We start from the raw sequence: 12,081 nt of genomic DNA on the forward strand, positions 1-12,081 counted from the left end.
GTGATATGGCCTTGAATTGTAATTTGAGATCATTATGGACTTTTTTCTTACCTTTTGGCCTCCCTTTTTTATGACCAGGTGCTATTGACCATGTACCCCAGGATTCTGATGTAGAAACCTAATCCCTAGTGTGAGGGGGAGACTTTGGGAGGTGATTTTGTCATGAGGTCAGATACCTCTTCAATGGGTTTAGTCGTTAAGAGAGGCCCCAAGGCGGGGCCCTTGACCCCTGCTACCAGGTGAAGACACCACGAAAAGATGGCCATCATGAACCAGGAAGCAGGTGCTCACCAGACACCAAATCTGTGGATGCCTGGATTTCCAGCCTTCGAAACTGCAAGTGTTTGTTTCTAAGATACCCAGTCTATGGGTTTCTGTGATAGCAACAGAACGGACCAAGAAACCAAGTTTTGCAAGATATTCCTTGTTTACCTTTCCTCAGCATCTCCTATGACTACCCAGGTTTCTCCTTTTTTAAGTTCTTCATCCAAAGTATGTGAATGGGGGCCTTTGAGTGGCTAGATGTAACATTCTAAGTTGCAAATTTAGTTTCTGCAGTCCTCAAGCACGTAGCTCCACAGATAGGGCAGCTGGTGGAGACCGACACCCACTGGTCCCGCCCTACAGGCCTGCCCTCTGCTCACTCTCTCTGGGAGCTTTCAGGATGATCTTCATTTTATCTTAAATTTCACTACCTTGCAGGGAAGGTGGATGAACTACATTCTAGGTATGTAGCAACATGAACCTCACAACAGCGGGTGGAACGTGATGATACATACAATGTGTCATGCCTTTTCCATAATGTTCAAAAACATGCAAAACTAACACAAAACAGTAAATTGTTTAGGAATATGTATACAAGGAATGGGCAAAAGTAGGTTTACAGTGGTGAGTGCGTGGAAGTTTATTTTATATTATTCTTGTTACATATTTTTCCCTATGAACTACTGTAAATCTACTTTTGCCAACCCCTGTATATGGCAAAATTGTGAAGGAAAGCAAGGAAAAGATGAACCCAAAATCCAGGCAGTGGCTCTCTCTTTGTGGGGGATGGGGATGCAACAGGAGAGAGGCCCAAGGGATGGGGGAGAGGGGGTCTGAAGTATTGGTAATGTGCTGCTGTTCCAGCTGGGGGGTGAGAACATGGGTATTCTTTTTATTTTTAAAAATACTTGACTATTTTCACACATGTAAAAATGTCACCTTGTGGTTGGTTGTCTAGCAACGGCTCACAGGTCAGCATATTGGGAATATGGTAGCTGTGGTGGCCACTCATGGCCCAAACTGCCAGAGACGAATCAGGGATGGGATGGGATTGGGAGCTCTACATCTTCTCTAAATACACTGAAGCACCTCTGGACTCATCTTCACACCTCATGGGGGGCGGGGGGTGTGAAGATGACACCCCATGACTGGCCGGCACTGGCTGCTCTGAGGCTTGGATCCCAACATTGCTTGCCTGTCTACTCAGTGCACCTGACTTGGCCGAGGCTGCTCTCAGAGCCTTTGACACCACCGTGTGGACAGATAGGCTTTCTGATCACCGGCTCCTAAACGATCCCCAATCTCCAGATGGTGCTGCCTTAATAAGAGACTCAATTTCACTCCAAAGTCCAGCATCAGCAGGTCTCCGTGCCCCGCAGGCATCCTCCCGAGGAGCTGCTGTGGTTCTCCAGGCATAACCCCGGCACCCAACAATGATGCCTGTGAACGTGATGAACTGAACTTTTCACCAGCCGATTTCCCTCCCCGAGGTGATGACAAGTGTCTTAAAGACCAGCCAAAGAAGGAGGCGCGCGAACAGCAGAGCTGTGCCCAGGAGAGCTTTTATTTGTACGGAACAGTTTTAAAAATACAGAATAAAATAGCTTTTATCTCTACTATTATTCACAACGTCTGGTCCAAATATTACATATTTTTAAAATACTTAAACGTTTAATGAAGCCATGTTAGAAAAACAATATGAAATTTCTTTTTAAAAACTCCATAAAAGAATTACACATCTCAAAAACAACCCCACCCTAAACACCCTCGGTATGCAAAATAAAAAAACGAACAAAACCCCAAAAAGGTACAGAGCCAAAGTCAGCCACAAAAACTCAAGGAAAATATAGGCATTCCCACTGTGTTAAGAACAGTCAGAAATTTATTAACGTGTCAAACAAAGGTTGTTACGCACGAACGAAAGAGGGTATTAACTTGAACTGTCAGTAACATGACCAGGCTGGTGAGGGTGTCCTAAATGCCAGAAAACACACACAATTCTAAGGACGCTGGGAGTTACGTATGCAGAGTGACGACGAGGCACAGTCAAGAGCAACCTAGAAGAACAGGAATGTGTGTGAGGCTGCTGAAAAGGGCGTGCTCTCTGGGTCCTTGGGCGGAAACGTTGGCAAAACGCGCGCGGTCTTCTTGCACTGTCGGATGGTGACTGCAGGTCGGGTAGCGGGGGGAGATGTTCTGTTCTTCGTGTTCAAGTCGTAAGTGGACAGAGCACAACACATGCAGCAGGTGAAAATCCAGGCTCTTCTCCAAAGCCAACGGCCAGCTCCCCGGAGAACTGTCAATGCTCAGGCTCGTTCGCACAGCCACGGTGTCCAGGAGGCGTGGCTGGGTGCACACCAGGCACCCAGTGACAGCCACACCAGGCCTGGTGTCTGCAGCCGAGCGCACACCCCAAGCACAGCGGCCCACAGGATGCTGCCTCTCCTCGCACCGGCTCTGGAACAAGGCTCCTGCCACAGCTCCCTTTTCACCTTCTATCTGGCCTGGCCACTCTTAGCGGCATCAGTATTAAGGAAGATGATAGTCGCCAACTTCAAGTCTAGGTTGCTAGTACCAGTATTTCAGCAGGGACATGAGTTAAAGTAATAACAACTTAGCTGACGGTCATAAAATATACGCATGGGTAAATAAAGTATACACACATACTAGAGATTCATCAATGGAGAAATTCTATCATCACATGACATTGTCATGAAAATTATATCATTCCCTCCCTGGAAAACGGTAACTATTATCCTGGGCAGAAATGTTATTTTACTATATGGAAATACTGCAATATTCATGCATAAACCAAGTTGTCATCATGAAAGTCAGTGTTCTACAGTATAAAGCAAATCCTGTGTGTGAATTTGTTACCATGAAAACGGGAAACCATCAGGACCCATGATGCTTCACTGCGGCTGACCTGGTTAAGCCACTTCTCTTGCTTTGATCCATCACAACCAACTCACTACAAGTTAACATTTGACGCCCTCTTAAGAAAGATTTGATTCTAATGAGTCTGCACTGAACTCCCTAGTGAGAATGAGAATGAAAATTGCTTACAAAGACTGGAGCTATTTCCCAATTTCTCTGTGAACCTTGTTAGGTATTTTATTAAAACCGGTGGTGGGGCCCCATGACCCACCCGCACTGGGATACGGCAGCATCAACTATCCTTATAAATACTTTCCATTTCTTTTCTATATCAAAATGGTTCACATACATGTGAAGATGGTGGGTAGGTGGTCACTGTGGAAACTGGAAGCAAATGCCTTGCTCAAGGGCACTTACATGAGCGAGCTCACAGGGACAGATCATGCATGGCCACCGTGTCCCTCCAAACCTCCCTACAGGTGGTATCTTCAAACCCAGGCAGCAGATGAACACACTTTTTTTCTATTAAACTCATTCTGTGGCATATTTGCTAGCAGAAGGATCACTTCCTAAAATGTGTGCTGCTTGTGCAAGATTTATGCGTCATCCTGAGGCTCAACTCCCTCCCTTGGACAATGGAACAAGAAGGGCAAAACCCCTTTCCAAAAGGCGGTGTGGGTACAGGGCTTCCCTGCACGTAGGAATGCTTGCACACATCCCTCCACGTAGGAATGCTTGCACACATCCCTCCACGTAGGAATGCTTGCACACATCCCTCCACGTAGGAATGCTTGCACACATCCCTCCACGTAGGAATGCTTGCACACATCCCTCCACGTAGGAATGCTTGCACACATCCCTCCACATAGGAATGCTTGCACACATCCCTCCACGTAGGAATGCTTGCAGACATCCCTCCACACAGGAATGCTTGCACACATCCCTCCACACAGGAATGCTTGCACACATCCCTCCACGTAGGAATGCTTGCAGACATCCCTCCACACAGGAATGCTTGCACACATCCCTCCACATAGGAATGCTTGCACACATCCCTCCACATAGGAATGCTTGCACACATCCCTCCAGATAGGAATGCTTGCAGATTTGAAACGGACCCAAGGAGGGGTTTCAGAAGGGAGTGGGTTTCTGGACAAGCCCGGTCAAGTTATGTTGAAAGGAACTTGTTTGTTTCTGAATTACTGATGGCCCAGATGCTTTTATTTGGGTATTTGGTTCTTCTGCTCACCTATAGAGCTAGAATACTGCAAATCTTTGGGAGGTGTAACAGTTTTCCCCATTTTTCAAAGCTGAGAAATTTAGATGCTGAGCAGAAATACAAACAGAAGGAACAGAGAGCAAGTCAGTATCAGAGGACTGTCAGCCTGGAGGGCATACCAAGTTAAAGGGATGGAAATGGTTAAGGGATGTGCTTCAAAATAAACTAGGCATCAAATACACATCAAAGAAAAGTAACATACAAAATTAAATGTAATTTATAATCTAAGTTCTTTACTTAATCTGCAGTAAGGTCTTGGCAAAACAATGAAGTGGTTCCGAAGAGAGTTCTTGCTAGAACAAGCCTTGAAGTCCCCAACTTCCCAGGAGTCAAGGAGGTGACACAGAGGCAGCCAGGGGACAGGAAGGGCACGAGATGGACACAATAGGGCTGAGACCCAGACCCATGGCCCGCTGTTGGAGACAGCAACACCCACTGCATTCAAGCCTCAGCCAGGTCAATGAATACACAGGAAGAGAAGCATGACCTCATGAAGTGAGCTCACTACGTTGTGTCTCAGAATTTTCTGGCTGAAAAACCTCAAACCAAATTCAAGAAGTTTCTTTTCCCCTCAAAAAAGAATTTAGTGTTATGTAATTAGAACTCAACAGAGGGGACCTGCATGCTGCCTTTCTCACCGCCACCTTCTTCAGGAACTTAAAACAAGAACAGCAGCATATGTCCAGGGATCTAACCTTCCCCTCTGCCAAATCAAGACCCAGTGGACATGCCACATGACAACCCACAGAAACCCCCTTACATCTTAACTGCGAGGAACGACTTGCAACAGAACCGCAGCGGTGGGTGTACCAGCACGCCCACCATTCGATATGGCAGCTGCTTGGTACCTTCCCTGGCTTCCCTTCTTCACAAAACAAATTCACGTATAAAGTAAGCCATGGTTTCTGGGCTCTGGTCCAGTAGTTAGTTTTGATAAATAGATTAGGCATTACAGTATTTACACTTTCATGGTATCAAGCAATACAACCACAGTAATGGTTACTGGCCCTCAAAAGCCATGACAACAGCTTCCCTGATGGTGTCCACAGCTTTACAAATGCTGGTTCTTTCTTGCTTTAATGGGAGAAGTGGGAGGGGCACAGTAATAAGGATGCAAGGTAAAAGGGTCACATGGAAAAACACTGATTTCAAAAATCTGCTATAGTCAGTCATATTAAATAGGAATAAAATCTTGTATTTATAGACACATGTGACAATAACGGACATCCACATGACAGCAGAGCCAAGACACCCATAAACGTCTGGCTGGTGCCCCCGTGTGGCACTCCACACCTGTTGCACCACCAGGAGTGAGAAGCGCCAGACAGAGTGTCCCAGCTGCTAGTGAAGAGAGAGGCCAGTGTGAAACGTGCTGGCCCAGGCTGGGCCAGGTGGCACCGAGATAGAGCAGCTGAGAACCAGATACTGACTTCAAGGTACCTTCCTTCCTCCTTAGTCCCCCAAACACATTTCCATGCTCATACACTGTGTACAGACCTTCCCCAAGCAGATGGGGCATAGGTCGGTACAACAACATGCTGCTGTTCCCCACAGGAGGAGCAGGGAGCGTAGCATCACATTTGACCAGCTGTGACAATGCGAGGATACTGGTGCCCTTTCACCACAGGAGGGCTCTGTGGTTCAGGCGGAGGTCAAATAAAAACAAACCAACAAACCAACAAAGCAAGCAGGTCCAGGTGCTTCCAGGACAGAAAGCCCCCAGACCAGGGGTGGGAACCTTTTTTCTGCCAAGGGACATTTGGATGTTTATAACATCGTTCACTTAATTCACTTAATAAAAATTAATGTTGCTATGAAAAAAGCTCCTAGATTTATTGAATTTCGAGTCCTGCCAGAGGTTGCCTTGGCGGGGCCGGACGTTCCCCACCCCTGCCCTGGAGGCGGCCTGTAAGAAAGCTAGCATGGGTGGTGGAAGGGGGGCTGAAAACAAGGAATTGCTGTGGATTTCAGACATCTATTCCCACAGGAGGACAGGAATTTCAAGTTCAGTGACCACAGCCAGCAGTGGACATTCTCAGGGGCAAGGGGTTGGGGCTTAAATAAGGAGAGAGGTGAGACACTATATTAGACACGATCACCACTCACAACAAAAAAAGCTACTTGCAATCCGTCTTAGCTCTGGGGTACAGAATGTAAATGCAGATACACAAACATATATGTCACTGCTTGTTACTCAGCAAGAAACTACAGATCATGCCTCACTGCGGCCAGGCCACAGGGCAAGCTACGGCTATACCGTGGCCTGCAAGTCCTTGTCCGGACTCCGGCTGTTTGCGCTCTTCCCGAGGCCTTTCCACGTGTAGCCCACAAAGGTTGGACTGATGGGTAAGTAGCTGAAGCATTTGTATTTTTTAATAATGTTCATGCCGAATGGCAAATCATAGGACTCCATGCCATCAAGCGACTTGCTCCCTTTGCCTATGCCTTTCTTCCATTTCCGGATTCCTCTTTCCTCCGGAGTACCTACGGGACACACACATCAAAACAAAGCAATGGAATGAGTTTAGCAGTTCTTCCAGAAGCAGAGAGTCTGACATGCCGTCCCACAGAGCGAACCTAAAGGATGAAGCAAAGCACCCTTGACGGCACTCGGCTATCCAGGGGCCCAACCCAGAAATCTAAGAATCGCTAATCCATCTTGTTCCCGGTGCTCCATGTTCAAATGATCTTCCGAGGCCTCTACCTCACCCCGTCCTTCCACGTGATACATATTCTTACTGCAGTTTTTCCTGAGGAAGTCTGGCCCAGGAAGTGTCATTGCTTTCAAATGCAAATCTGATCTTGCAAAACGGGACCCCGAGTACTTGTTATACACAATGCCTTCATCAATTGGTCGTGGCAACCCCCCAACCCGGACATTGAGTTTTATACCGCTTCCCTCTATTTTAGTGCGCCTGTGTGTATGCTGCACTCGGCTACGCCCCACTTGTCGTGCTCCTGTGAGGATGAACTTCTACTGGTTAACACTCTGGGCTCTGACAGATGAGCCTGGTGCAGAGGAGCACTGTTGCCTGCCTCAGCTACAACAGGCCATGTAACAATATACCGCTGTGCCCCAGCCTGGGTGATGATCTTGAGTCTATGGTGCAATATTTAGGATCCTCATTATTTTCTTACATCTAAGCTATGTCTCCACCCCGTTGGTGTTTCAGTAACAAAACTGACTTTAACTTCCATCTCTGACTCATATGTCTCTCCCTCAATTAGCTCTGACTTAGGAGAGAAAGAGGGTGTTAGTTATTGACCCTCATAAATCTAACACCTTCCACCTATTCATGTATGTGTTCATCCCAGTTCCCGCAGCATCCTCTTGATTGAGGATTTGGAGGGGAGGGGGAGGTCGTCTCAATAAGACATTAAAGCTCAAGAATAAACATTACCCTTTCTTGCTGGCAGGTAAGTCTACCGGTGTTTCTGTGGCATTTACAACAGTACAGAGCAGCCTCTGTAGGAAGCTGGGAAGGCCACAGGTCACATCCTGGTCCACCACCCAATACTTGGCATCTCCCAGCTGAGAAACAAGGGTAATGGGTGTTGGAGAAATGCTGCCTCCCAACCTGTGCCACTCACAGATCCTGGCAGCAGCCTGTGCCCACTGTCCTCGTGGCATTTGGTCTTAGTTGGCTGGCACCTGCCTTAGGAAGGACTTGGACTCATTTAACGGACAGGCTCCCCAAGCAGGAGAAGTGCCAAAGACTGTTGCCAATGAAACCAAACTGCAGGGTGCTGGGCAAGGCTGTGCAGGGAGGGCAGGCAGGCTAGATTGTGCCCAGGGCAGCCCACTGCCATTTCACCCCATGCAAGGAATTTCTCTAAAAAGTAGCTCAGCAAGGAGGAAAACGGCTCGATAAGTTTATTAGCAAAAAACTGATTTCATAAAGAAGGCTGGCAGTGTCATCTTAACCACTTCAGAAAAGACAGTTTTGACCAGTGATGGCTTTGAACAGACTCACTCTTCCTGCTTCCTATATTTATTTGGCAAAAAAGTAATTCACATAAGTAGTAAGCATGTTGGACATCGACCACATACCTGGGATGGTGTTATCCAAAATAAAAGCCACACAGCCTCCTACAAACATAGCCGTTGTGAGGAGAACGTTCAGCACTTGATCAATGCCCGATATCCCTGGAAACAGAACACAGCGGTGGGGTCACTGTCAGCCAGGACGCGCCTGGAAAGGAGCGCTGGGGTGGGCACTAGCCGCCAGTCAACGCAGGGCACGGAGTGTGCCGCCCTCTTGTTCACGTGTAGTGATGCTTTCAACTACTCTGAATACCTTCGATAATAACCAGAGGGAAATCCTTAACACCTAATACGGTGAAGTCACCCTACAATGAAATGTGAAGCCATTGGGGGGTGTTGTTTGCAGATTTAAAAAGAAATCAATATAAAGAAGGCTGTGTCAGGCTGAAAAAATTACCAAGTGAATGAATAATAAGACAATTAAAATATTTGTGGTATCTGCCATCAAAAAAAGGTTTTCAGAATCCTCAGTTACTAATTTGTGCTTAGCTTTTAATTAGGAAGAACTGGATTTATAAAAATGTCCTTATGTGAATGTGATATGTAAAACCATCAAAAGCGGCAAGAATCTCCTTGCTATTAGAAGTTCACATACTTTCTCTATTTAAAACATGAGCCAGCACGTCTACTCGTAGGTGTATACCCCAAAGAATTGAAAACAGTTACTCAAAACAATACGGTCTATTCTCATTATTGGACAATTCTGTGCCTGTGGATTTGCCTACACACTAGTTTATTTGTCAGCCCAAGATGTATACTGATGCAGTCAGTCATCTGTGGACACGCACAGAGCAGTGAAAAGCCTGAGTCGCCCAACACGCATGTTCCCCGCTGGGGTCAAACAAGGTGACACTCTGCCTTCTGCTTCAGCTCGTCCTGTGAACACATGTCCTTTTAGCAGTCTATTCAGTACCACTCGCTTCACATTTCTGTGCTTTTATTGTTGTTGACTTTGCTGATTAAAATGGCCCCCAAGTGTTGTGCTGAAGTGCTGTCTAGTGTCCTAACTGCAAGAGGGCCGTGAGCTGCCTCGTGGAGGAACACGTGTTAGATAAGCTTCATTCAGGCATCAGTTACAGTGCTGTCGGCAGCCTCCCCCTGGGAGCAATGGGCCAGGATTTGCTAATTCCATTCTCACAGAACATAACTACCAAGAATGAGCACTGATTGTATTGAATATAAACTGTGATTGAAAAATAAAATTTTAAAAAATTGATTGGACTGAATATCAAATTTCATAATAGCACTAGTCACAACAGTCAGAAGGTAGAAACAACCCAAATGTCCATCAATGAATAAATAGATGAACGGATTATGGTATATACATACAATGGCATATTATTTAGCTGTAAAATGAATGAAATACTTATACATGCTAGAACATGGATCAATCTCGAAAACATGACGCTAAGTGAAAGAAGCCAGGCCCACCTCACACGATTCCATTTCTATGAAATGTAAGAAGAGAGAAGCCCACAGAAACAGAAAGCAGGTTGCTGGCTGCCAGGGGCTGGGAGAAGAGGGAAGGCAGGGATTAACTTCTTCATGGTCTTTATTTTGGGTGATGAGGTCGTTTTAAAAACTAGGTGTGAGATGGTGGTTATACAACATTATGAATGTACTAAAATGCCACTCAACCATTCACTTTAAAATGGTCAATTTTATGTTATGTGAATTTCCCCTCAGAAAATGTAAGTATGTACATATATATAAAATGGTCCCCAATTCCACATAAAATGTTGGCAGCAACGGCTATTTCTTAAGATGGTTCCCCTTTACTCATTCCCCATGACATTGGGGAATTAAAATTAAAAGGAAGGGTCTGAAAGGTTCATCTTGAATTCAAAGTAGCTATAATTCCTGTAGAAAAACAAGTATTTCAAAGTCTACAGAGCTTCAAGGAATTATAAACTTCAACACAGCCTTCGTCTGAGAAATCTAAGGTTTTACACACAGGCATTCTCCCGAAGGCGAGGGTCCTGGTGGTGAAAAGAGAGACCTTGACATGCATGTTAGCGGCATGCACACGCCAGCTCACGTGGGAAGTGCAAAGGGCTTCCAGATAAAGTGCAGCAAAGTGAGATTCAAATGAAACACGCAGGTGAACGTTCGCCAAACCAATCCTGAAGTTCCCACGTCCTCTCTGACCGGTGATGAGCTGTTCGAAAACTGGTGGCTCTGGTTCCAACACCCCTACCTACCCCCCCCCCCTCCGCCCCCCCCCGGCCAAGATTCAAGGCCCGTTTTTCCTACCTGTGACAAGAGGGTTCTGTCTGAGGTAACTTGGAAGGACAAGCCCAAAGAAGATGGAAAATCCAAGCACAAAGAGGTTCCGGGAAGAGTTTAAATCAATAAACTGCAGGTTAGAGAGTCCAACGGCTGTGATCATTCCTGGAAAGAAAACATCAGATAGCAAGTTCCAGTCACTCACACGGAGGAGCTTACACTACAGCAGGGTCCTCAAACTTCTTAAACAGGGGGCCAGTTCACTGTCCCTCAGACCGTTGGAGGGCCGGACTATAGTTTAAAAAAAACTATGAACAAATTCCTATGCACACTGCACATATCTTATTCTGAAGTAAAAAAACAAAACGGGAACAAATACAATATTTGTATTTGCATGTGGCCCGCGGGGCCGTAGTTTGAGGACCCCTGCACTATAGCATGGGGGACAGATGACTCACAGCTGCTGAAGACAGACTCCCTACAATGTCCTTCCTCTGTCCCATCAGAAACAGGTCAGAAGACCAGGCAAGGGCAGGACGGGGACGTGACGAGCTGGCCGCTCGGCTTGTGCAGAGGCGTAAGCATCACACTGTTCTAAGGCTGTAAGGCTTTCTTTAGACCACGCAGGAAACTAAGGACACGAGTCCCCCCTTGACACTTCTATGCCAACATTGCTATTAAATTGGGAAACCCACCCAAAGAGCTGGTCCCTGATCACAACTACTAAATGGCACAGAGACCAAACAGAGACCCACTCTAAAAACGGTCTGTTTTAAACAGTCCATTCAGTTAAATCACCAATTAAAGAGATTATGTCATCCTATTTTTCCTAGACTAAATATTCTACCTTTGGCTGTACCTTCAACATAAATTCAACTCAAAGAGTGATACAGATTTTTAAGTTTTAAATGTCTATCCTTTTATATTATAAAATAGAAATGTATTGCTACCTCCAATCTTACTGAAGAGATTTAGCAAAAAACCATAATCTCTATGAAAAATTAGCAAAGAAGAAGAAAAGGAGCCTCAGAGGGGCAGCCCACCATCAAGGAAATGGCCTTTTACCAAAGAGAGTGCAGAAGAGGGCGCCAAGCACAGGGTCCGGAAGGGAGGCGAAGAGGGCGCTGAACTTGCCGATCATGCCCAAGGCCAGCATGAGGGCGGCCCCGTACTGTATCACCCGGCGGCTGCCGACCTGTAGGACAGAGGCAGAGGCAGGGGTTCAGTTCAACATGAATTCCCCAGCCCCTTGGGGCAAATGTAACAAAACTCTTATTCAAAATCTAGATCATTCTAAAAATATTTAGTTAAGAGGGATCAGTCTCATTTCATGAGGATTGATCTCAATGTACAATTACTATAAATTACTATAAAGCACCCAGAGTAAAAA

The 12,081-nt window shown here is 46.0% G+C and overlaps 1 protein-coding gene across 3 annotated transcripts in view; it reads right to left on the bottom strand.

The window, feature by feature from the left end:
- Positions 1-1,809: 1,809 nt before the first annotated feature.
- Positions 1,810-12,081, bottom strand: part of SLC23A2 (solute carrier family 23 member 2) — a 91,819-nt gene continuing 81,547 nt past the window's right edge. For all 3 annotated transcript variants that reach the window (XM_023760270.1, XM_023760269.1, XM_014462358.2), the window contains 4 exons: positions 11,757-11,886; positions 10,719-10,856; positions 8,472-8,567; positions 1,810-6,904 (listed from right to left, as the gene is read on the bottom strand). In XM_023760270.1, the coding sequence (XP_023616038.1) occupies positions 6,672-6,904; positions 8,472-8,567; positions 10,719-10,856; positions 11,757-11,886 (597 nt within the window). In that variant the 3' untranslated portion in view covers positions 1,810-6,671. The remainder of the gene's footprint in view (positions 6,905-8,471; positions 8,568-10,718; positions 10,857-11,756; positions 11,887-12,081) is intronic.

Source organism: Myotis lucifugus, unplaced genomic scaffold (genome assembly GCF_000147115.1).
Source record: "Myotis lucifugus unplaced genomic scaffold, Myoluc2.0 scaffold_178, whole genome shotgun sequence".
Taxonomy (NCBI): domain Eukaryota; kingdom Metazoa; phylum Chordata; class Mammalia; order Chiroptera; family Vespertilionidae; genus Myotis; species Myotis lucifugus.